Here is a 24,931-nt window from a genome sequence, read left to right as displayed (position 1 = left end):
GAGCATCATTCACACTAGCCTCGGGCAATCGGGCAGTACTTATTGTCGAGCCCTGGAAGGGCCCCTCAAGAGGTAAAGCCCAGGGGCCCCTTATAGTCTTAATGCGGCCCTGGTTAGAGTCGTTCCAGCCGGGACTGGTCCTACAGGGTGTCGCGGTGGTGGAGACGGATCAGGTTCATCACCGGTAACTCTGAATGTGGAAAACGCTTTGGTCGGGAGGATAATAGCTAAGACACCGGTGTCTGGAACATTTTAGGCATGCAGCAGTTCTTTGGGCTGTCAGCCGTCTCTATAGTAGGCTAAATGTCCGATTCGTCAACAAATCGTTTTAATTATTTTTTATTTTCAATTCAATTCAAGTTTATTTGTATAACGCCTTTTACGGTACAAATCATTGCAAAGCAACTTTACAGAAAATTAAGTTTCTACAATATTTAGTAGTAGCTTATCAGTGATGACTGTCAGTTTATGTGCACACGGCAGAAATGTTCAGAAAAATCAATAAAAGACGTAAACAAACCGACGATTAACACTATTAACAGCAATTATGCAATCAATCTTATAGCAAAACGTGGTAGTTCTGTATGTTGTCTCTGGGTTAGCATCATCTGAGGTCCTCTGAGGGGTTGGCATCATCTCTTCTCAGGTGTTCTGGATCCAGACTGGAGCTTGTGTAAATCCTAGTAACCACAGGATATAAATCCCGTGGCAAAGCAGAGAAACAAATAGAGACATAATTAGCGTAGCTGCTGTTCCAGCCAAGTAAAATTAATTAGTTTAACTCAAGCTAAAGAATAATAATGCGCATTTGATCAGATATAACTGCAGTCCAAAATTATGAGATGCATTATTTGAATGCTTGGCCAAAGAGGTGTGTTTTTAATCTAGATTTAAACAGAGGAAGTGTGTCTGAACTTAGGCCTGGACAATATATCGAACGATATGATCATGCGCATCTCGTCAGTAAAGTCGGTTCCATGATTAGCGGTAAATCCCCATCACCTGCTTTCAAATGGAGCTGCAGTTAATACACAGAGCCGTAGTTCACTGAGAAGCTACGCTATATCGAGTTCATTATTGAAGATGAATCGCCTTTGATAATGAACTCGATATAGCGTAGCTTGTCAGTGAACTACGGCTCTGTGTATTAACTGCAGCTCCATTTGAAAGCAGGTGATGGGGATTTTGGGGACTTTACTGACGAGATGCGCATGATCATATCGTTCGATATATTGTCCAGCCCTAGTCTGAACCCAAAACATTATCAGGAAGGCTATTCCAGAGTTTGGGAGCCAAATGCGAAAAAGTTCTACCTCCTTTAGTGGACTTTGCTATCCTAGGTACTATCAAAAGTCCAGCGTTTTGTGACCTTAGGGAGCGTGATGGGTTGTAGCGTGGTAGAAGACTAGTTAGGTACGCGGAAGCTAAACCATTAAGGGCCTTATAAGTAAGTAATAATATTTTGTAACTGATACGGAACTTAATAGGTAGCCAGTGCAGAGACTAAAATTGGGGTAATATGATCATTTCTTGACCTGGTAAGGACTCTAGCCACTGCATTTTGGACTACCTGTAGCTTGTTTATTGAGGATGCAGGACAACCAGCTAGCAGTGCATTATAATAGTCCAGTCTAGAGGTCATGAATGCATGAACTAGCTATTTTCTATTATTCCTATTATTATCATTTCTATTAAATAGTTTGAAATTAATCACAAAAAATATTCATTCAAGTAACGTTATGCGTCTCAATCGGTCTGAGCAGTTCTCGAGAACTGCATGACAACCTTTCCTTTTGGACATGTTTGTATCATAAGCCGAATCATAATCATGAGCCGAAGCCCTACTCAGTTCAGTAACTCTGTGTTGCAAAGTCCTATAGATCTTAGGCTAGCATCATATTTAATTTGACAGGAATGAAAATGAGGCTGTGAGGAATAGAAGTATTACAGAAGTACAGTGCGTCCAGTGGATTTTACTGTTGTTTAACATCATATCAATTGGTCAGCTGATGAAACGTCTTTCTGGGGAAAAAAAAAATCGGTAGAAATTCCATAAAACTGCTTCACTGCTGTAAATTACAGGATCTAGGTGTCTTACACTATGAAGGTCTATAAAAGGCCATTGTTTCATCACCGTTGGAAGAGGTTTTAGTGAGACCAGCAGGTTTGATTGGCTCTGTGACTCTCTCTCCTCTCCACCTGTAGCTGGTGTGTAGTTAGCGCACTGGAGCCTTTGTCCCGTGGCTGCCGTCGTATCATCCAGGTGGATGGTGCACACTGTTGGTGGTTGAGGGGAGATCCCCCCCATGTGATTGTAAAGCGCTTTGGGTGTATAGCAATACACAATAAAGCACTATATAAATGCCTCATTCATTTATTCATAGAAAAGATACAATTATGTCATTATCCAACTCAATTTAAGGGCAGCTGTGGCTTAACGGTTAAAGAATCAGACTTGTAACCCGAAGGTCGCAGGTTCGATTTCCAGTACCGACAGGAATTATAGGTGGGGCCAGTGAATGAACAGCGCTCTCTTCCACCCTCATTACCCATGATTACTGAGCAAGGCAATGACTGAACTGCCAATCCCTGGGCACTGCAGCAAATGGCTGTGTTCACTACTCTCTGCTGTGTGTGTGCACTTGGATGGGCGAAATGCAGAGCACAAATTCCGAGTATGGGTACCATACTTGACTACATGTCACATCACTATAAATTCACTTCAGGTTTTTGTTTTAATCAGATAGTTTCAATAATACTGATCGATAATAACTGCCTTTTACTTTCATTCTAAGGAGGACATTCTTCAAAATTCACCTTTTGTGTTCAGAAAATAATTAGGCATATGGGTTTAGAACAACACACATGAGAGAGAGACAGTTTTCTTTTAAATGGTTTTTAACACATGACTGTTTAAATGATGTATGATAGATAAACCGTGGTGCACATGAAGCTGACGTTTTTATCTTTGGAAGCCGTGATGCTCAGCTCAAAGCCAAAGAGATGATTGAAGACCTGGTTCATGGGAATTCTGTCAGAGGTCCTGGGTGTGGAAATGGTAAGAGAGTACAGGAATCACTAAGCTACTGTAATGTATTACTTTATTGCATTTTTAATTACGGATATTTTAGGTTTGACATTTTACATTTCAATTTCCAGGTAACAGCTGTGCAGGATATCAGAATGACTCCTGCTGGCCAGCTGCTGCTGTACGAGCTGCGGCTTTAACTGCCCCCTTTACCTATTGACTGGTCTGCACTTAGAGAAAACCGGGACAAATATGAAGCTATGAAATGGCAAGGTGAGTCTCTAGTGGCACAAGATGATGTGATCATTACTTTAGGTTTGTTTTCTTATCATTCACTCAGCCTCCTGTTGTTTCAAACATTTATGACTTTCTTCTGTGTATTTACACTTTATGTACACACTTTTAAGGCTAAAATTAAAACTAGAGTACCTTATTTTAGTTGATTTACTGTATGAAATATATAGTCAGATATGAAATACTATAAGTACTATACCAAATTAAACAATAATCTTGGTTTCTGCAGATCTTCCCCCTCTCAAGAAGGATTTCTATATTGAAGCAAAATCAGTGGTTGCTCGCAGTGCAGAAGAAGTTAAAATCTGAAGGTAAAAGTGGTATCATCTTGCCTTCTTCATATTAGCCCACAGGTGGCAGCATTTATCTGTTAATAACTACTTCTGAATGCCCGGAGATGAAAATACTATGGCATGTTTGGGTATAATCCTAGTGCTAGTATTTAAGGCATTGTATGTGTATTTTTCGTGTCATATTATTTTAGCTCAAGTGAGAGAAACAATGTGCAAAGTGCATTGCCAATGTCTTTTGAGTGTTGTTTGATATGCATTGTGTTTTTTGCCTCTTATATTGTCTTTCAGTTCCAATTCTAATTATAAGAAGCCATTGTTGCTCTGAATCTCAACTTTTTTTCTCTGCTAGACCTCCATTGTCCACAACAATATTCAGGCCCTCTAGCCATAGTTTTGTTTAATTTGGACTTGTTGCCACTCCTACTTTCTGTACATTAAAAAAGTAACTAAAATAATAATTAAAATTAAAACAAATTCCAGTTTTATTGTTAAGGTTTTGTTATTTTATATGATGTTTTCAAGTCTAGAAATCGCACACAAATTAGACTGCCTCATATATCCAGTTTTTTTCCAAACCTGCAGCACTGAGCATATTTGCATTGCTTTAGTGCCCCTGCTTTTCTCTGCCCAAACAGAAAAGATAGCAACAATATCTTTGTGGATGATTTGAAAGATGGGGAGAAAAGAACGATTCCCAATCCAGTTTGCACTTTTGAGGAGGCTTTTGCTCATTATCCTGGAATAATGGAAAACATTGTCAGAGTGGGATTTAAAAAGCCAACTCCCATTCAGGTAACCCAAAGAAACATTTCCTTCACGTGTTTGCTTGTGCTTTTTTCCTACTGAATGTTAAACTTGATATGTGGGGATAAATGTAATCCAGGTTATTTTATCTCACGGTTCAGTCACAAGCCTGGCCAGTCATCTTGAAAGGAACAGAACTGATTGGAATAGCCCAGACGGGAACAGGCAAAACACTGTCCTACCTGCTTCCTGGCTTTATTCATATGGTTGACCAACCAGTGTAAGTGCTCCACATTTAATATTTTTATTAACAAAATATTTATTTATTTACACTGTAGACCCTGGCATGTTGGTTTTGAATCCCACTCGTGAGCTGGCCCCCCAGATTGAAGCTGAATGTAACAAATATAGCTACAATGGATTTAAAAGGTGCTGTAGCCAGTATAAATCATAATGTTATGCAACATACATTAAGAATTCATCCTGCTTTCTTTGTTTGTTTACTCAAAGTTACTTTCATTATTGTAGCATCTGTATCTTTGGAGGAGGTGACAGAAAGGCCCAGATTAAAGTAGTGACCAGTGGTGTGGATTAAATGATCTGCAGATGAATGAGCTCATAAACTTGTGCTCCATCACCTATCTGGTACATTAATGACAAAAAATGCAAATTGGGCTGGTAACGGATATGATTTTGTGCATTATATTTGTGAGCATTTAAAAAAAAAAAGAAGAAAAAAAAACATTTAAAAACTAGGTTTAAATTTTGTTAACATTTGTGTCTTTTGTTTTCCCCCCTGTTGCAGGTAGTTGGATGAAGCTGATAGAATGTTGGATATGGGCTTTGAACCTCAAATCATGAAAATCATTCTGGATATTCGACCCGACAGACAAACTGTTATGACTAGATGATTTGCTCAGTGGTTTGATTCTTTTGAATGGAAAAATGACTTTTTTTAAACTTCTGTTGCATTACATTGTTTGTTGCTCAAAAAACGTTTAAAGGGGTATTTAGTTACACTTCATTTTAAGGCTAATTCACAAATTTACTGACAAACGCCAACCAGTGCAGACAATCACTAAATTTAAGTATGTCACTTCTCAGACTATCCATGACCTGACGACATTGACTGAACATCAATCTGAATTTTTCAGGTAGTGGAATGCCTGAGAAAAATTAAATAAAAATAAAAGAACAGTCAAATGCTAACATGCTTTAACACTGTCGGTAGCCTTTAAATGCGGAATCAGGGCTAAGAATTTTCAAGAGTTTTGAATGCTTGTCATGAAGTTTGAATATTTGTATAATTGCCATTTTGCTGCATTAATCTATTTTTCTCTATTTGTATTACAGTGCCACCTGGCCAACAGGTGTCAGGTGGCTGGCCAAGTCCTACCTGAAAGACCCCATGATGGTTTATGTGGGCACCTTAGATCTAGCGGTGAGTGAACGGTTACAGCAGAGTATGTATTTATAATGGGTAATGTACAAATACCAGGTCAAATATAGCTTTTCTGTTTAGCCTCTTTAATAAAAGTCCACAGTTATCTCCCTTTCTGCATATCTCTCTCCCTCAGGCAGAAAACACTGTTCATCAGACAGTTCTGTTCGTGCAGGAGGAAGAAAAAAAAGCCTACATTTTTTGACTTCATCGACCGAATAGAGCCTCAGAATAAAGTACTAATGTTTGTTGGAGAAAAAGTAAAGTGAGTTTCTCAGAACGAAACTCATATGAGAATAACCTTTGTTTGATTCCATGAAGCAGGAGATGGGAGGAATTTCTGCAAGCATACTTTCATATTTTACTGAAGTGTCATTGTGTAATGTCATTACTATTATGATCACTTGATGTGATAATCAGCTGTGAGCTCAAGGGATTGTGGGGAAATGCTGCCCTTTTCTGAAAATGAAACTTGGCATTTCTCCATTAACAGAGGGAGTGGCAAATGTGTGGCCATAATTTGTTTTCCTTTCACTTGCGTTAAAAACCAAGTGAACGTTTTTCTCTTCCACACCCTCGTAAAAATGGCAGCTTTTGTGGTCATTCAACAGTTGTGCAAACATTAAAACTAAATACTCACTTTGGAAAAGGTACTTGACAGTATGGTTTAGTGCTTAATCGGATCAAGAACGAGTTAGATCCTGATGTGGCATTTCCATAATTGGATTAAATGCTGCAAGAGCCTGATGTAATTTGGATCGTTTTAATAGTTTTAATAGCAGTAAAGATTGTTTCTACTCTATAGGTGCTATTTATGGGATCATTCGTCCTCAAACCATGAAAAAATACTATGACACTGACTGCATTAAATTACTGCATACCAAACTTTGTTGGATCTTATGTAAGCAAAACTGGTTGAGAAATGTCTAGGTCAGATTCTCACTTTCTTTTTCCTGCTGTTACATAGAGCGGATGACCTCTCCAGTGACCTGTGTCTGCAGGGTAAAGCAGTTCAGTCTCTGCATGGAGACCGAGAGCAGTGCACTTCAGGACTTTAAAGATGGTACATTAGTAAGCAGTAAATAGAAGAGTGAAATGTGTAATTTCTGAGTCACCAACAACACCAGAATTGTAAAAACGACCCCATTTTCCTTTAGACCAACAGGTAGTTTCAAACTCAGTTCTTTGGTTCAGTCAGTGTTGTTGTTGTCCAGCTACTCAAACCAACACGGTTTGGCTAGTGGCACAGTAAATGCATGCTTTACAGCTATTGACTACTTTCGGTGTAGTCCGCGATTGTATCGAGCCCTTAAAAAGTTTAACTAAAATTGATCTGTGAGATTTCTGTCTTCCTGTCTGTGGCTGCTGTCAAAGGTCGCGTGTGCATTCTGGTTGCAACTGACCTGGCCTCCGGGCTAGATGTTCATGACATCACACACGTTTTCAACTATGACTTCCCACGGAATGTGGAGAAGTATGTGCACCGTATCGGGAGAACCGGTCGAGCAGGGTGAGTGAAGCAGCGAAAGGTGTGACTGTGAAATGACTGATGCAGTAAGAAGTGTGAAAATGAAATAATTCGGGCTCTTTAAGTAAATGAGTCCATGTCTTTATTCAGGAGGTCCTGTGCATCTGTAACCCTGGTAACCAGAGAGGACTGGAAAATAGCTTCTGAGTTGATCACCATTCTGGAGAAATCTGGTCAGGTAAACACACCTGCAGGCATCCACTCCTTTCATTATGTTTGCTAAACTCTGCTATGTAAAGAACGCAAATCCTAGTTAGACTAGTTAGAAATCTGTAGCTTGTTATAGCAGATTGTGTTTGTAAGCATGCAAGGTACATGTGTATGATATGAAAATTGGGATGTACCGAAACATCTGTCACCATTCTAGTTCACCCTTTCTTGTTGTTTCTCCTTCTATGTATTGTGTGAACCTCGTGGAGAAATCTAGACTAAAAAGGCTGTATTAGGGATGCACAATATATCCATAGTCATATCTGTATCCAATAAAAGAGACGTCTTAATGTTATCAGTATCAGTCCAATAAGTAAAATAGTTCAGTTTATTTAAGACAATGAATGTCAAATTATCAAGGTCCCCTGCTTTGTTTACTGCAGATGAAAAAATACATATTTTCCACTGTAAATGATGTTTAGTGTCCGTTGAAACCATGGATTTCTGTTATTTAAATTTTTTAATTCAATCTCTAAAAATTCACATTGATATTTTTACATCCTTACATTATTGCTACTACAGTTTTAAACAAAAGCTAGTTTAAAATGAGCATTTTTCATCTTTGGGCTCAGTGTGTCCAGACGTTTTTGTTCGATCCAAGGATCACTTGTATGGAAAAACAAATGTTCATGGCTTCACTGCAAAGTTTGGATTCAAATGATTTATTTGTCAAATGCTCAGTTTGGATGGAAGTGAAATCTTTTATTCACCACACTACCACCTGACCAGGCATTATTTCAGCCAGATCTTTTTTTGGTTAGAATTGTTTTCAATCTTTCAAAAGCCTCACCACAGCCTTCTGCCAGTAAAATGTCTTAAAACAAATGTAACTAAAACTAATGACTTTTTGTTACAATGTGTATGTATACTATAGAGATAGAGAGAATGCCTCATTCCATGAAATGTTGAGATTGTCTTTAGTGTGTTTATTATATATGTACACAACATTCTAATAGAATGTAATACAGTACCCAGTTTCAGTAACATCAGCATGACGGAAATGTTTTACTTCACAACAAATTTAAGATTACTTAAAATCATCCATGATTCAACCAAAATTTTTCAATGTCTACCAGATGTTTCCTAACCAAATGTGTGCTTTTAAGCATTTGTATCTGTTGTACCAGCAGTGGTATTGATCTTTAATTGCATCTTTCACGTTGATGTCACTATACTCACTGCAGTACATTTATAAGCTTTTAAAGTGTTTATCCTCTCATTTGGCCTGTGAAGTCCTTGTAATTGACCGTAAAGTTTTTTTTGTTAGGTTTAAGAAACACTTATTCATTTTGTATGCATGCATATCATTTAATATTTTTCCCCCAAGTTCAGTATTTTTTATTTTTTTTTAATCTACATTGATGTAAGGTAAAATGCCCCCAACGGTAGATGATGTAACAATCTCGATCAGTTGAATGTACATGTATATCAAATAAAAGCCTATAAACTATGTGGAATATGTGTTATTGAATGGTATTAAGCAATTATCGCCTGTCAAGATGAAAGAACAAAACATACATGAATACAATAAACCGAAAATCCAAATTAACGGAAAATAAGAAAGTTGTTATTTAGCTGAAATTCAATTTCATTTGCCAGGAAATCACAGCTATTCTGAGAGGCTTGATGTAAGAGATTATGGGATGGAATGAAAAAGTTAGGGAGATGACGTTCTCTCAGATGTTGCACAAAGTCTTCTAAAAGCTGCTTGAAGCATTCGGCTAGCTGACTGTATGCCCACTCGCTGTCGGTTCCCCTTGTAGCACAAGCATGGAGAAGGGTGGTCTTTGCATGATAGGAGCAGAAGCTGGACATCTTACTGGATTTGGAGTCATCATCTTTGAGCTGTTGAAGAAGATACTTCAGTAGCTTTAGACACTCCTTCCTGTAGAAGTAGAGCAAACAATGAAGCACCATCACAACAGACCGTCTCTGCACTTAAATGTTACCAGAATCAAAGCTTGGCACAAGAAGAATAAATACCGGCAACATTTCTGTCCAGCGTCCTCACAGCATGTCTTGGACTGACCGTGCCTTTTCAGAATTTCTTTTTCAACATGTGAAAAAGAAATTCGCCAGGCATCTGCGTAAAGGACATTTTTCCAAATAAACAACTGAATTTACTTCATAAATATAAAACAAAGCAAACCACTGATAATGAGAAGTATACCTTTCGCAACAACTCCATCATGCTCTGCGTTTCCATTTCCCTCATATTTAGGCACCAGGTAGAATGGTTGACGCTTCATATTAGCTTTCTCCTTTTTACCAAGCCATTTTTCTATTTTGAAGCCGTCTTTTGTAAAGTCTGGCCAGCTTGCACAATGAACTTTAAGACCAAGAACGAAGTCGATGGAAATAGCCTTTCCATTTTCTTTCATTTTTACTTCCATCGTCACTGCAGGGCATCTTGCCTTTTTTCGCTGTACATTAATTTGGTCTACAGAATGCAGAAAATATAAATACAGATATTACCTGAAAGCTAGAAGATGGTTGTAGCCATAGATGTAGGCAAGGATAACCTGTTTTGGTTTTTTGTGAAGGGTAAAGTTCTGCAGTTGGTGTGTGGGTTTTTTCAGATGTTTGATACACTGTAAAAAGTGAACATGGGTCTAAGTTGGATTACTAGAACTATTTGAGTCTATTTACTTCGTATTTCTGCTTTCCTAATCGTAATTGATTATTGTACACTCATTCAACTTGAGCGCATAGAAATTCACAGACACTCAAATATTTCACTTTCACCCAAAGTATAATTTCCCTTTAAAAGGATCTCCGCGCCAGACGTTTTTTTCTGACGTCATGACGCACGAGCCTGATTTCAACTTCTGTTGCTCAACTGACAACCGCCATTTTTTCTCTCCGCACTCGGATGAAAAAGGTAGGTTGGAAGTTTATTTTAATTAATATACTCGAAAATGCAACTTTTGGACGTGTGTTTTAGTTGTCTATGAGTTAATTAATGTTGTTTGTGAACATGAATACTAACGTTAACGTTAATTTTTGAACGTACGTCTGCGATATAGCGTTACTGAACATGTTTTTACGTATACAGTATGTTGCATTTACTCGTTTGTTTTATAAAAATGTGTTCAGTTTGGATCTCGGGAGTGTGTGTATAAAATTATTTTTTAAATTGATAGCTCAAGTTAACGTTAACCGTCTGTGCCGCGCGAGATATTGGAAATGCTTTGGGCGGGAAGTGCTCGGGGAGCGGAATAAAATGCTCGAATTTGATTTCTTGCAGTAAAATATTGAGTGTGCTTTTAAAGTAATGTTTGTCTGTTCTTTAATTTGTCTTTGAAAACGTTAGCTTTGATTTATTCATCGATAATTTTTTTCGCCCAGAAATATGATGATGATGATGAAAGTCATTGGGTGCGTCTCAATCAGCTCCCTAGTTAAACAATCAGGGCACTGATCAGGGGGTCAGCCCATTGACTGATTCCCTTATCAGTGCCCTGACTACTGAACTAGGGAGCTGATTGAGACGCACCCATTGTGCTTTAACGCTAGCTTCATTTGCCTCGCTCACGGTACTAGCTTCATCCAGGAAAAAAAATGTCAGGGTTTTCTTTAGTAGAAAATTATGAGTTCTTTTTGTAGAAATAGTAGTATTTTCACAACTAATTAATTACTTGACCTGTAGCAAACCATTTTCTACCACTTAAAATTAACTTTTTTTTCTCCCCTTAGAATCAAAAGCTTTTTAAATATTTGACGACTGAGGAGGACACTTTGCTATAACGTTAAGGTACATGGTAAGTAATTTCTATTAATTTAAGGTAATCTATTCTATAATAGATCATATTAGTTACTAATGTTGGATATGTTTGAGTAAATTCCATCTAATGTTATTGACTTGCATTTTATCCTCATTAAGAATTTTCCAACTAAAATTTGCATTAACTCACCCTTATGACATTCTGAATGCATGTGCCTTTTTTGATTTTCAGAAAAATATCTCTTTTGTTAGTCCATACAGTGTAAACCAATTTTGAAGCTCAAAATGATTAAGGTATATGATGTGAAATGTACAGTATTGTGCATGTAAAAGGTACACAAGTACTGGCTGATTTAATATGAAATATATATAATAAAACAAATTTGTAGAAAAATGATGATTGTTTCACTAGATAAGACCCTTGTTCCTCGTCTAGGATCGTGTCGAGCCCTTTGAAGCTCCACTGAAACTGCAATTTGGACCTTCAACCTGTTGGTAACCGTTGAAGTCACTATATGAAGAAAAATCCTGGAACGTTTTCCTCAAAAACCATAATTTCTTTTCGTCTGAAGAAAGAAAGACATGAATATCTTGAATGACATGGGGGTGAGTAAATTAGCAGGAAATTTTAATTCTGAAGTGAACTAATCCTTTACAGGGTTAGTTCACCCAAAAATGAAATTTCTTTAATTAATTTACTCACCCTCATGTCGTTTCAAACCCGTAAGACCGTTGTTCATCTTTAGAATTAAAATATCGTAATCTGAACCACACATAGGCAGCAACATCATTGCACTTTTCAAGGCCCAGAAAGAGTGGTTCAACCTTAATGTTATGAAGTGACGAGAATACTTTTTGTGCGCAAAAACAAAACAAAAATAATGACTTCGTTCAACAGGTTTCTTTTCATCTCCTATGCGGTTCATGTAGTAAACTCAGCGCAGAGCTTCTGGATTCCACCCCAGAATGCTGGCTCAGTATTGGCAGACGCTGTACACGTGAGCAGCAAGACACATATGTATGATGCTGACGCAGGAGCTTGCCAATAATGAGCCGGCATTCTGACGTGGAATCTGGAAGCTCTGTGCTGAACCACTTTATTCAATGCAATATAGTTGTTATTTGAACCACACAGTTACTTTCAAAAGGTGATTTCTTCTATTTTGAATTGTAACATAGACATCAGCGTTTTGAATCTGAATAATGAACTTTTGTATACTTCTGTGATATATATACTTTGGCCAGTCTTTTAATACAAACTTTTATAGTTTTGTAAATGTTTATATTTTCTTGTGCTTTGCTATCCTTGGCGAAATCTGATTCTCTGTTACAGATTACTCTGAATTTTTAAAATAAGAAAAATAATTTTTTTATCAATTGTTTTATCACAGACTGAAAACATTCACGTGAAAAGAGTGTGTCCTGAAGGCCCTCATCGTTTTCCTGGGGAAATCCTCAAGATCTTATCAAGGAGTACCTTGTGAGTTGAAAGTCCGCATATTCTATTTTGATTTTATTTTTCAGAAACTACAAAATGTGTTTTGTAGTTATGAACGAAAAATGTAAAATAAATAAAATAAATGTACACTACTTTAGGAGAACCAGCAAGATGATTGCGAGGGTGAGCTGGAGCAGTTCACCATGGCAGTGTATGTTATTCGGAAGGAGGGGGGACATCACAAACCACCGGCTGACATAGGTGTCGTCATCAAGGCTGTCAAAGTTCTGAATGAGCTGCCTTCATTCACATCAGCTTGTGCCTTGCTTCTCGGGATGATATACATCAACAATCTGGCTTATCCAAAACCACTTCGGTTTACATTCGAGGTATTCCAGAAAGTTCTCTTGCAGCTCGATCAGCACAAGATGTCACCAAAAGTTCAAAGTCTTTTCAGGAGACTACAGTGTACTTGCAGTAATGTTTGAATGTGCATGTGTTTGAAAGAATGTCTCTGTTTTAGTTGGATGTTTCATGTGTTCTTATTGTAAGACTATCCATTTGTTCAGTCATATGTCTAGTGTGTAGTTGATTGGTTCCCTTTACATTGGTGAAAGAGTAATTACCTATAAAACCAATCAAAAAAAAACACCATCACCTGTCTTATTTTTATTTTAAAATATAAAAACATGGCTCAGTTTAGGGCATTGCATGTAAGCTGTTCTAAAGCACTTCTAAATGCGCTTATATGGTTCTATTTTAAGAATATATAAAAGGGATAGTTAACCCAAAAATGGTTCAAGTTGTTCCAAACCTGTATGAGTTTGTTTCTTCTGCTGAACACAAAAGATGATGTGTTGAAAAATGTTGGTAACCATACAGTTAACCGTACCCATTGACTTTCAGTCTCTTTTTTTTTTTTCCTGCTGGAAGTCGATGGGTACGGTCAACTGTCTGGTTACCAACATTTTTAATTACATCTTCTTTTGTGTTCAGCAAAAGAAACAAACTCATACAGGTTTGGAACAACTTGAACCATTTTTGACTGATCTAACCCTTTAATTGTTTTTAAGTGGCTCATTTAAGGGCATAACCACTTTTTCTTTTTATAAAAATATGCGGTGCAAAGACAACTTTGCAAAAAGACTTATGGATGTAAAGTGTGTCAGTAAATAAAATTTAATTGGCACAACAAATATAAACAGTTTGTAATGATTTCTCAAAGTTTGTAATATGGAAAACACTGTATAAATATAAATGAATTAATGGTAATAAATATCTCTAATGCAATTTGAGACTTGTGTGATTGATCTAGTGAAATTAAGTTGAGAAAATATAATTATTTAAGTTGAGGAAACATAATTTTTTTAGGTGTTACCAATTGAAGTATTTTTTTTTAAGTTGATCTAAGTGCAGTAAAAATTAATATATTTAAGTTGGAATGCAGTGAAATTAAGTTAAACTAATGTAAATAATAGGATTGAATGAACTCAAATAATATAAGTGTGATTAACCTAGTGAAATTAAGTTGATAAAACGTGATAATTTAAGTTGAGAAAACTTAATTTCTTTAGGTGTTACCAATTGAAGTAATTTTAAGTTGATCCAACTGTTCACTTTTTACAGTGTAGATTCATAATGCGCTAGAGAGTTATTTCCCCTAAACTTGATTTACAATTTATCCTTATATTCTTGTCTGTAATAGTCGAAATTGCCGCTATATAATGTTTTAACTTTTAAGCCTCGTTCCAACAGGAGGCGCAGCTCAAAGTCCAACAGAGAACTGGAGCTAGATCATTTTAAAACGTTCAGAATATTTTATATATATATATATATATATATATATATATATATATATATTAAAAGATTGATTAAAAAGTTGAAGCTTAAATTTATTATTATATATTATGAAATCAGTAAAGAATTTATAACAAAACCAATAAATACTTTTGTTTGGACCTACATGGGAGTTTCCCCACAGCCTCCTTGACGGCATCTCTCAATTCTCTCAGCATTTCGCCGGCCTGAATGATCTTGTCTTCATTTAGGAATCTGTCCAGAACATGCTTATTCGGATGTCGTTTCAATGCAACACTGTAAAATGCTCCGGCCATATCGAACTTCTTAATGTCCACTCGCTCCACAGGAATAGTCAGCATCACATCAAATTCATCTGGTTCACAAATCTAAAACGTGACAAAGCAGATGTTGGTTTGTTTTAAACTAAAGCGCTTTTATGAGCTTTGACATGTCAATCATGTATAACATTCCTGTATGCACCTATCCGAACATGAACATTCTTTTACTTCTCTTATTGGACATACCTGAAGGTCTATTTCATTTATTTTATTCATGTAATTTTGAGCAATGATTTATTTAACTCGGTAGTTCAGAGCCATATCCTGAAAAATAACAAAAGTGTGCAATGAAACAGGCCAGAAAACGCTTGAATTTTTACAAATGCCTGTATATAATATATCACCGAGTATTATCTTTGTTTAGACATGCTCTTATGTAAGTCAATGTAACTTATGAATATTGTGTCCTGGCAATCTGATTAATACAGGATCATGAGTGGAGATGTCACACTGAATCACTTACTTTGACGTTTTCATAATAACTTCCAGTTCGTAACCTCTCGATATCTTCACACCAGGTCACGTTTTGTTTCAGGTGTGTAATGACTTTATCCGTGATGTTATTAACATAACTGGCCGCATTAGACCGCTCGCTCTTCTTGATCTTTAATTTGTCAATAGTTGCCTTAAGAACCTTTCCCGTGTCCTCGACGCTTAGTCCTCTCACTGCAGTTGCGTTTTCTGCGCTTATCTTTTGGCGATCACTGCTGCGCGCGCTAACCGCTGGAGAAGCGTCCTCAGAAAAACCTGTTTGAGTTGCAGATTCAGGTCGATTTCGAGGTCTTTTTGTGGATTTTGCTTGCGATTTGCTTTCGGAGCTCTCCAGAGCTGCTGCTGCTTTGTCATCTTTCTGCTTTTTAGTCCGTGGTTTTGGTGCTGGTTTTTCATCGGACTTGCTCTTGACGGTCTGCTGTGGTTTGCCTTCACTTTCACAGTCATTCTTTTTAATATGTTGCTTGCTTGTTGCACTGTCTTGTTTGTCATTCTCGTCAGCATTGTTTGCGTTATTGGGAACAGAATCTTTTCTAGATGTCGAAGCGCTGTTTTCTTCGCACTTACTCTCGGGGTTCTCCGGAGACTGACTGAGATCCTTCTGCTTTTTACTCTGTCGAAGAATGGTTTTCCGTTTTGGCGCTTGGGTTTCGTGCGGTTTGTCTTCACTTTCACAGTCATTAGGATTTTTATCCTTTTTAGTCCGTTGTTTCGTGCTTTCCCGCTTTGGCGCGCACTTGTCCTCGGCGCGCTCTGGAGACTGATCCTCCCGGTCAGTCGTCTGGTGATCTCTCAGCTCTTTACTTTTCCCATTTGCTTTTGTTTTATCTTTGGCATTGGTTTGGTCAGGGACTGTCGCGCGGAAGCTGCTCAGTCTTCTCTGGCCGTTCATGATGGCAGATGTGTTAAGCTACGACGCGCACAGTTTTGCATTAAAGGAAGGTTTGTGTCACACACAGCTGTGACATCAGGATACAGGTGGTACTGTGCCAGCCTCTGCGTTTCGAAATTTCTTACTTCCTCTGTGTTATGACGTAGGCAATCTTTACGTGACGTTATTTCTGTAGCTATTTATTAGGGTTTCCGTGGGTCATTTAGGGTAGCCTATAAATTTACTGACAAAAATCTAGACAGGTACTGGTTTTCATAGGGCTGTTTATTAATTACGTCTGTTGTCCAAAATATCGGTTTGATATTTTGTATCTTAATATCTGGTTTCAGTAGACTATTATAGTTTACCCAGAAATGAAAATTCTATCATTATTCACTTTCATAGGTCTATCGTTCCATATCTGTATTAGCCTACATTATTATTTGTTCTGTGGAACGCAAAAGATCAGCAGAAGACCTTTTATGTGTTCAGCAGAAGAAAGACATTTATATATGTTTGGAACAACTTCAGGTTGAGTGAATAATGGCAGAATTTAAATTTTTGTGTGGATTAAGGGCAGTGTGACCAGATGCCTCGCTTTTGGTGTGTTCAGTAAACTCTGTCTTTCTTTATGGGCAATAATTGTCACATGTCATTGTTCAGTACCATGAAAAGCCTGCTTTGACTTTGAAAAATAGATCTACCCTGAGAAATAATAAGTGGAGTAAAAAGTTTTTTTAAAAAGGAAAAGCTTTTAAACAGTGAAATGGGAAATATTATAGGAGTGAGATTTATATTCCGAAGCATCTCAAGATATTAACTATATCAAGAATCAAGATTTTTATTTGTCACATACATGGTTATATGGAGAGCATATGATCAGCAGTGAAATGTAAGTCGGGTCCGCTCCATGGACAGTGCAGTTATTAAAGAATACAAACACAAGAAAATGATACAAAAAAAAGATATGGAAAAAGTAAGATAAAAAAATAAGAATAAAATAAGATGCTTATAATTTTTTTTTGGATGATATTCTTATTAATTAGGCCAGCTACTGACTAATAAAATAACAGATCTATTTATATTACTACTACTGATAAGCTGCTAATGAATAATTTTAGAAACGCACAACTTGCGACATCTTGTGGCAGTTTATGAGCACTCCAAGGAAACATGTATTTTAGCTGTGTATGCTTAAAGCTGCGAGTAAATGGACATGAGGGTAAATCTCATTATTTGATAACTCCTGCCTATAACTAGCTGCCTATAGGAAGATTAAGACCTAAGGCTGTGTAAAAGACTAAGACTTTATTCATAAATGGTTTGAAAGATAGCAAAGTTCGATCTATTCTGTGTTTAAACAGTTTATTGGACTTTGTCATAACTTTAGTTGAAGTCTAAGCTCATAATAGAGTACTGACAATTCTTAAATACAAAGGTAAATGATAAAAACACACTTGAATGGCTTTTATGTACTGTTTGGGAGTAAAATGAACACAAACACAATTATTATGGTTGAGACATCTTTAATATGACATAAAAGCTTTTACTTTTTATTATAAGGTGCGGTAGCTAATGCCAATTAAAGTCAACAAGTGCTTGTGCAGGGTTAGCCTACACCAGTCAAAGTGCTAAACATAAAGCTGTCGGTGCAGTGAAGACTGCGTGAGCCCAGACACGGGCTGATTAAGAGCTTCATTTTAGGTTTTCATTGTGCTGCTAAAAGCTAAACATAAAGGTTCTCAGAGTTTACTAAATAGTGTAGTTTAAGTAGCTCACCACCAGTGGATACTAAACACATGGTATTTTTACAAACAAGCACTAAAACAAGCGAAGACAACATTGTGAGAACCAGGCTAAAACTGCACTCCAGAGCTGGAGAGGTCAAACCTCTCAAGATTTTAAAAAACACATATGGTTTCAACAGCTATCATCGAATAGAAGAGCACAACTATTAAATACACTATTATTATGGTGTGAATTTAAGACTTACAGTACAACTCAACATAGAAATGAATGTTATCTAAAGGACTGCTTTTGTTAGTCATTTTTTTCCTTCTGATACTTTTGCGATGCATTGGAACTATTAAGCAGTCTCTGACTATGGAACCTAAGCAGCCAATAGGATAGAAGAGCTGGATGACCTCTGCTTTTCCATATGTGTCTCTGGAGTTAGCAGTCAAACACAACATTCATTTGACCTTCTGGGCTTTCTGAGCGGATTTGGTGATCTTTCCGGTTGTCGGGGTCTTTTTCTCCACTCCTTTAATCACTCCCACTGCAACTGTCTGACGCATGTCACGCACAGCAAAACGACCTGCAAACCAAACAATAATCCACGCAGGTCACCTGTGTTCATTATCTCGGTCAACCTAAAACTGATAATCAGCAATGAAGTTTTGCTCTTGGGATGGGATGTTGCAATAGCACTTACCCAGAGGAGGATACTCTGAAAAGCTTTCCACACACATGGGTTTCCCAGGGATCATGTCGACGATGGCCGCATCTCCTGACTTGAGGCTTTTGGGGTTGTCCTCAAGCTTTTTCCCAGAACGACGATCGATCTTCTCCTTCAACTCTGCGAACTTGCAGGCGATGTGCGCAGTGTGGCAATCCAGAACAGGGGCGTAGCCAGCGCTGATTTGCCCTGGGTGGTTCAAGATGATCACCTGATGGGAAAGAATGAATCTTGTAATGACTGTGCAGGTTTGCTGAAGTGAGTAGTGAGAATTGATGTTAACTTAACTCACTTGAGCAGTGAAGACGGCGGCCTCCTGGGGTGGGTCATTTTTGATGTCTCCAGCGACGTTGCCACGGCGGATGTCCTTGACAGAGACATTTTTAACGTTAAAGCCAACGTTGTCCCCGGGGAAGGCTTCAGAAAGAGCCTCGTGATGCATTTCCACAGACTTGACTTCAGTTGTCACGTTGACAGGGGCAAAGGTCACCACCATACCAGGCTTCAAAACTCCAGTCTCCACACGGCCCACAGGGACAGTTCCAATACCTAGTGAATACAAGGTATTTAATTCAGCTCTGCTTTATGTTAGCACAAATATGCCTCATCTTTTAACTTAAAACAAAGGCAAAAACAGGTCAAATGTATACCATTTGTAGACCATCTGCAATATAGTTTGCTTGTATAAATTCAAACCTCCAATCTTGTAGACATCCTGAAGAGGCAGACGGAGGGCTTTGTCAGTTGGACGTGTTGGAGGCTGAATGGCATCTAGAGCCTCCAATAGGGTGGTCCCAGATGCGTTTCCCTCTTTCCGAGTAATCTTCCAACCCTTGAACCAAGTCATCTAAAGTAAAGACAAAGATACCTAATGAAGATGCTGATTGGAACCGACCTGCTGGGATTCCATTTTGCACAAATATAAAGTATTTATTTTCACTGAAGACTTTTGTAATGCTCCATACTGGCATACAGAAACTTACAGGGCTGCATGATTTGGGGAAAATCTGATTAAAGTTGCAATTGCGATTTAAATATATATTTTTTAATAATAAAAAAAAAAAAATAGTTTAACGCGATAAAAATATTTAACGCAATTAATGCAGGGGCGGAGCTAGGTTTTGCCACCCCACTCATAACTGCTGCTTCTGTCTCTTTTTTTTTCGTCTATACGAGCACATCAAACGGGAGACATTTCAGATGCGGACAACTTCGCCTCAGCGCCAGGCAGTGTTGCCAACTTAGCAATTATGTTGCTAGACTACCCTAGCAACTTTTTTTTTTTTTTTTCAAAAAGCACCTAGCAACAAATTTAGCTATTTTTAAAAAGTTTTTGGCAACTTTTAGCAACTTTTTTAAAGTGACTCAAATTATAAAAAGGCACATGTTTTCATCTAAATTACACAAAAAGAGGAAACCATTGAACAGCTAGCCAGCCAAGCAGCACATCAGCCTGGATAGAGTTGGAGAAAGATGCCTAACAGTACAAACATCAAACGTGCATTAAGTTTCTAGTTCCAACTGGTCAATAATAAATGCACATTTATGATACAAGATGTTATTAGATTGTATATATAATTGTTGTTCAGTTAAGGACACTGTAAGAAAAAATATGTGGAAAAACTAAAAAGGTACTAATCATTTTCTGCCAGGATGTTATCCATTAAGTTGTAACGTTAAAACAGAATGCAATGTGAAATTTAAAACAAAGGTAAAACACCTGTGAAAAATAAATACGGATTGTTCCTTTATATTAACAGTTCATTGTGTCCTAGTTTTACAGACTTTTGTGTAGCACACTAACTAACTACCAGTACACTGCTTAAAACTATAATTGTTCAAAATGTGCAGGTTTACTAGTTAATAACAAAATACATAAAATTTGTAACTGATCAATAATTCAATGTTGTAAATCAGATGTGTTGTAAAAATGTGTTACTTATGTTACTTTTACGAATTAAAATATTTTATGTTTATGATATTTTTATGAACAAATAACATTTAAAAAAATGTTTTTTGCTGAGATTTGAGTAACTTGTTGTGTATTCTATGTAAAAACGCTGTTTTGTGTCATGGTTATGCAATGACATCATCATGCAATGACATCACAACGTCATGGGGCAGCTGTGGCCTAATGGTTAGAGATTTGGACTTGTAACCCGAAGGTCGCAGGTTCTCGGTGCTGGCAGGAGTTGTAGGTGGGTGGGGACTGAAAGAACAGCGCTCTCTTCCACCCTCAATACCCATGGCTGAAGTGCCCTTGAGCAAGGCACTGAACCCCCAGTTGCACCCCGGGTGCTGGATATAGCTGCCCACTGCTCCGGGTGTGTGTTCACGGTGTGTTCACTTCTCACTGCTGTGTGTGTGCACTTGGATGGGTTAAATGCAGAGCACCAATTCCGAGTATAGGTTACCATACTTGGCAAATGTCACGACTTTCACTTTCATTTAGCAACAAATCGATCTGCCTTTAGCAACTTCCCCTGAAAATTAGTTGGGAACACTGGCGCCAGGCACTAGTCAAACGAGCACAGAAAATGTACAGGTGATGAGGGAGCTTCAGTAGAACAACAGTGATCTGTGGTCAGATGAGATGTTGTCAGGCCATAATGTCAGTAAAGACGACTGTCCTGTTAGCCGTTATACTGTGCTCGTAGCACATGCTCTTCAATTGTAAGCACAAATGCGGTGGCACACTGTTTATAATTTCATACTAAAGCGCAAATGAAAATGCGAGCATGCAGTCTCATAGTTATGTTGTCAGTAAAGTCATGAAGCTACCAAAAAGCTGGCTTAAAACTGTGGATGTATGTAAATATATGTTATATATGAGTCACATTTAAGAACATGTCGCTGAAATGCAAATGCAGTGGTTTTCAAAACTGTCCTGGTCTGGAGCACCCCATTGTCTCCCTCATCTAACACACCCGATTCAACTCGTCAGCTCCTTAATAGAGACTTTAAAACTTGAAGCATGCTAGAAAAGGTGAAGAGTTGTGAGAAAATACGATGCGTGTCAGACCCGCTCTATGCTCTTAAAGCAGCCAAAATAACCTAATAACCCAGCTGCTGTGATGTCTGTTACTCAAAGAACAAAATAAAAAGAGAAATCAGTAGCTTCTGTAGCTTTAAAGATTCATCTATATTTAATTCAGAATTTAGTGTTTGATAACTTTATTCAATTTCTGTATATTTCCTACTTTATGCTGAAGGGGCACATGTAGCTAAATATGACCTTTATTATAATGGGTTTTTGAGAAGATTTTTTTACGTTTTTAAAGTTTTTTTAAGTTATATTTATTTATTTATTTTTATGTGGGATTATTCGTGTTTAATTTCAGAAAAAGTGTGCAATAAATTATTTTTTTTTAATTGCTTGACAGCACTTTTTTTTTTTTAAGTTTTTTTTTTAAAGTTTGCTGTGCTGTTTGTAAGGCTGCACAATATGACCAACATTCTTGGGATCATATATAAATATGACCAATAATAATTAATACTGTAATCAATATTTGTATATTTTGATTATAACTAAATAAAAATATTCCAAAAATACCACATTGTAATATTTCACAGCAAAATGAAAAATAAATAAATAAATAGAACCAAACCACTGAGACACTGAAAACACTGGATCATGATGAACTGTGTGTAAATGAACACAGTGCTGCACTTCACTCTGAAACACGCAGTGTATATTGATTTAATTAAACCATACCTTTTAGATTTGATAATTGCACGTAGCCATATCACAATTTCTGTTTTATTTTCATTAATCGTGTAGCCCTAATGGAATCAATACTTTATTTCCCCTGTCATACTTACATTGGGACTGGCCTCAAGCATGTTATCTCCATTCCAGCCAGAGATGGGCACGAATGCTACTGTGTCAGGATTATAGCCAATTTTCTTAATGTAGGTGCTGACTTCCTTAACGATTTCCTCGTATCTCTTCTGGCTGTAACTCGGCTCAGTGGAATCCATCTTGTTGACACCCACTATCAGCTGCTTCACACCCAGTGTGTAGGCCAGAAGAGCATGCTCTCTGGTCTGACCGTTCTTCGAGATTCCAGCTTCAAACTCTCCGACACCTGCCGCTACAATCAGCACGGCACAATCCGCCTGATGACCAGAGAAAACATTAGGAATAATTCACTTTTTTTCTATCTAAATAGCAGCTACACAAATATATTTGTGTGCCTGTTAAGATCCTAACCTGTGAGGTTCCAGTGATCATGTTTTTGATGAAGTCCCTGTGTCCTGGAGCATCAATGATGGTGACATAGTATTTGCTGGTCTCAAACTTCCACAGGGAGATGTCGATGGTGATTCCTCTCTCTCTTTCTGCTTTAAGCTTGTCCAGCACCCATGCATACTTGAAAGAGCCTTTTCCCATCTAGAAGGGAGACACATATCCATTCTATTATATAACAGCTTGAAATAGTTTGTAATTATATATTAATTTAAACGTCTCCAATATCTCCATCATACCTCTGCAGCCTCTTTCTCAAACTTCTCAATTGTTCGCTTGTCAATCCCACCACACTTGTAGATGAGGTGGCCAGTCGTGGTGGACTTTCCAGAGTCCACATGGCCGATGACCACAATGTTGATGTGGAGCTTCTCCTTACCCATGGCTGATTGCTTTATTTAAAGTGCCAATGTAACTGTAAAGCTTTACACAGACACCAACAGTCACTGTGCAAATTCTACACCCATGTCTCCCTAAACCCATATGACTTTTATTCTATGGAATATTAAAAGAGAAAATTGAAGAATATTCTGGCCATTCTTTTCCACTGAATGACAATGAATGGTGACTGAGGATGTAAGGCCTCAAAAAGGATGTAAAATAATATTGGACAAGAACAACCTGCACATTCTTCAAAAGTTCTCCTTTTGTGTTCTGCTAAAGAAAGTAAACCACACAGGACATCTGGTTAAACAATGGCAGAAATCTCATTTTTGGGTGTAATTCTCTTAGATGCAAATACTAGCTAAGCAATGTCTATGGCTCCATGTGACTGCAGATTTTAAATGTCTCATCATTTGTTTATCACTCAGTGAACACCCAAAGAAATGCAAAGAAATTTGTTTAACAAATATGGTTTTCACTTTGCCATCTTTTTTCAAGCTTCAGACCAGCACTAAGTTTATGTTTTCGGGCTGTTAAGGCTTCTAGTTCTGCCAAATAACTAGCAAAGTTTTAACAGACTGGGCATGCCTTTCTTCATGCCTGGTATATCTTTGTCCTGAAGACCTCCATTTTGTAAAGATTTGCCTACTGATTTAAAAGACTGGCAGCCATTTGTGAGCCTTCATGTATTTGATATTTTCAAAAGAAAAAAATAATAAAGATATTGCAACAGATGGTAAAGCTAGAATTCATATTCCATTCTAAGGTAGTGCATTAAGATTTGGCTGCATCATGAACCCAATGTCTATAATTATTGTATCAGCATCATTTTCAATGAGCTGTAAGGTGTACAAATGAGTAATTCCTCAGGGACAGATTTCCAAGACGTTCCTTAAAACAAGAGCTGGACTGCCATTGGTGTAAGGAAGCTAATTCTCAGATTAACTTGAGAGGTTAACAGAAGGACTATTCTTGTTAAGGTTATCTAACACAGACGCATTCTTTAAAAAGGGCTCTAAATTATACCTGTGTCGCATCAGCCTGACATGACTTCAGAAAGCTATTCCTCTCGGAGTTAATTTGCTCAAAAACACTGCAATATTAGTCTATAAAATCAGCAGGCGACAGAGATCTTTCAGATGTCTAGGGATTTAATAATACAATCCCTTCCCCTGCAGCTGCCGCCATGTTCTTCCATTCCCAGCCTATCTAGCGCAATGTCGGATACAAACATCAGGTGGTTTATTTTTTGAATACGCAGATAAAGATGCGTGTGAATGTGCGGTACTGTACCATCGAGTTAAATCAGTATCTCAGGGTTTATTTTTTGAATACGCAGATAAAGATGCGTGTGAATGTGCGGTACTGTACCTGCGCGTGTGCTCGGGATACTGGAACGGTGCTGAAGAGGCTGAGCGCGGCGCGTCTGATCTTGTTATAATACAAACACGACGAAAGAGACTGTGCATGCGCAGACGAGCGCGACATTGCTGCCTATATCAGTCATTGAGGATGCTTGAGGTCAGACGACTATTATAGAGAAACAGCTAAATAAAATGTAGAATTGACGGAAAGGAAAAATGTTAATATGCGTTTGCGACCGCTTTTGCTTTAAACCAACGTGCCAGGTGCACATAAC

The 24,931-nt window shown here is 37.7% G+C and overlaps 2 protein-coding genes, 1 long non-coding RNA gene and 1 pseudogene across 7 annotated transcripts; 2 read left to right on the top strand and 2 right to left on the bottom strand.

Moving 5' to 3' along the window:
• The first annotated feature begins 101 nt into the window (after positions 1-101).
• LOC109070498 lies at positions 102-8,322 on the top strand (annotated as a pseudogene).
• A 121-nt stretch (positions 8,323-8,443) lies between these two features.
• LOC122147232 (cyclic GMP-AMP synthase-like) lies at positions 8,444-17,565 on the bottom strand. The gene is made up of 5 exons (XM_042768972.1): positions 15,302-17,565; positions 14,664-14,886; positions 9,709-9,978; positions 9,522-9,621; positions 8,444-9,423 (listed from the first exon to the last, which is right to left on the bottom strand). The coding sequence occupies exons 1-5, from the start codon at positions 16,220-16,222 to the stop codon at positions 9,084-9,086; spliced, it is 1,854 nt and encodes a 617-aa protein (XP_042624906.1). The 5' UTR covers positions 16,223-17,565; the 3' UTR covers positions 8,444-9,083.
• LOC122147236 lies at positions 10,114-13,309 on the top strand. Of its 5 annotated transcripts, XR_006161510.1 has the most exons (5): positions 10,114-10,419; positions 11,235-11,299; positions 11,699-11,757; positions 12,654-12,742; positions 12,859-13,309. It is a non-coding gene; the product is annotated as an uncharacterized LOC122147236 (long non-coding RNA). The 5 variants fall into 5 exon arrangements; XR_006161512.1 differs by lacking the exon at positions 11,699-11,757 and having other exon boundaries at positions 10,117-10,419; positions 11,235-11,292; positions 12,859-13,307; XR_006161509.1 differs by lacking the exon at positions 11,699-11,757 and having other exon boundaries at positions 10,118-10,419; positions 12,859-13,307.
• Positions 17,566-17,710: 145 nt separating the features above from the next.
• LOC122147234 (elongation factor 1-alpha 1-like) lies at positions 17,711-24,868 on the bottom strand. Its single transcript, XM_042768974.1, has 8 exons — positions 24,664-24,868; positions 23,148-23,331; positions 22,873-23,052; positions 22,482-22,778; positions 19,356-19,506; positions 18,952-19,208; positions 18,636-18,870; positions 17,711-18,518 (listed from the first exon to the last, which is right to left on the bottom strand). The coding sequence occupies exons 2-8, from the start codon at positions 23,289-23,291 to the stop codon at positions 18,394-18,396; spliced, it is 1,389 nt and encodes a 462-aa protein (XP_042624908.1). The 5' UTR covers positions 23,292-23,331; positions 24,664-24,868; the 3' UTR covers positions 17,711-18,393.
• Positions 24,869-24,931: the final 63 nt, after the last annotated feature.

The sequence above is a fragment of the Cyprinus carpio genome, chromosome A13, assembly GCF_018340385.1.
Source record: "Cyprinus carpio isolate SPL01 chromosome A13, ASM1834038v1, whole genome shotgun sequence".
Classification (NCBI taxonomy): domain Eukaryota; kingdom Metazoa; phylum Chordata; class Actinopteri; order Cypriniformes; family Cyprinidae; genus Cyprinus; species Cyprinus carpio.
The sequence above is the reverse complement of the archived record's forward strand: the minus strand, read 5'-3'. Positions and strand labels throughout refer to the sequence as shown.

What these genes read in the sequence shown, in the direction of transcription:
- LOC122147234 (XM_042768974.1), bottom strand. Translation starts at nt 23,291, where the DNA reads ATGGGTAAGGAGAAGCTCCACATCAACATTGTGGTCATCGGCCATGTG. An exon ending in TGATCACTGGAACCTCACAG is followed by an intron (nt 22,779 to 22,872) that starts GTTAGGATCTTA and finishes TCTGGTCATCAG; the next exon opens with GCGGATTGTGCCGTGCTGAT. An exon ending in GGATGTCTACAAGATTGGAG is followed by an intron (nt 19,209 to 19,355) that starts GTTTGAATTTAT and finishes TGTATTCACTAG; the next exon opens with GTATTGGAACTGTCCCTGTG.
- LOC122147232 (XM_042768972.1), bottom strand. Translation starts at nt 16,222, where the DNA reads ATGAACGGCCAGAGAAGACTGAGCAGCTTCCGCGCGACAGTCCCTGAC. An exon ending in GGCTGTGGGGAAACTCCCAT is followed by an intron (nt 9,979 to 14,663) that starts GTAGGTCCAAAC and finishes TGCATTCTGTAG; the next exon opens with ACCAAATTAATGTACAGCGA. An exon ending in TGATGGAGTTGTTGCGAAAG is followed by an intron (nt 9,622 to 9,708) that starts GTATACTTCTCA and finishes TCCTTTACGCAG; the next exon opens with ATGCCTGGCGAATTTCTTTT.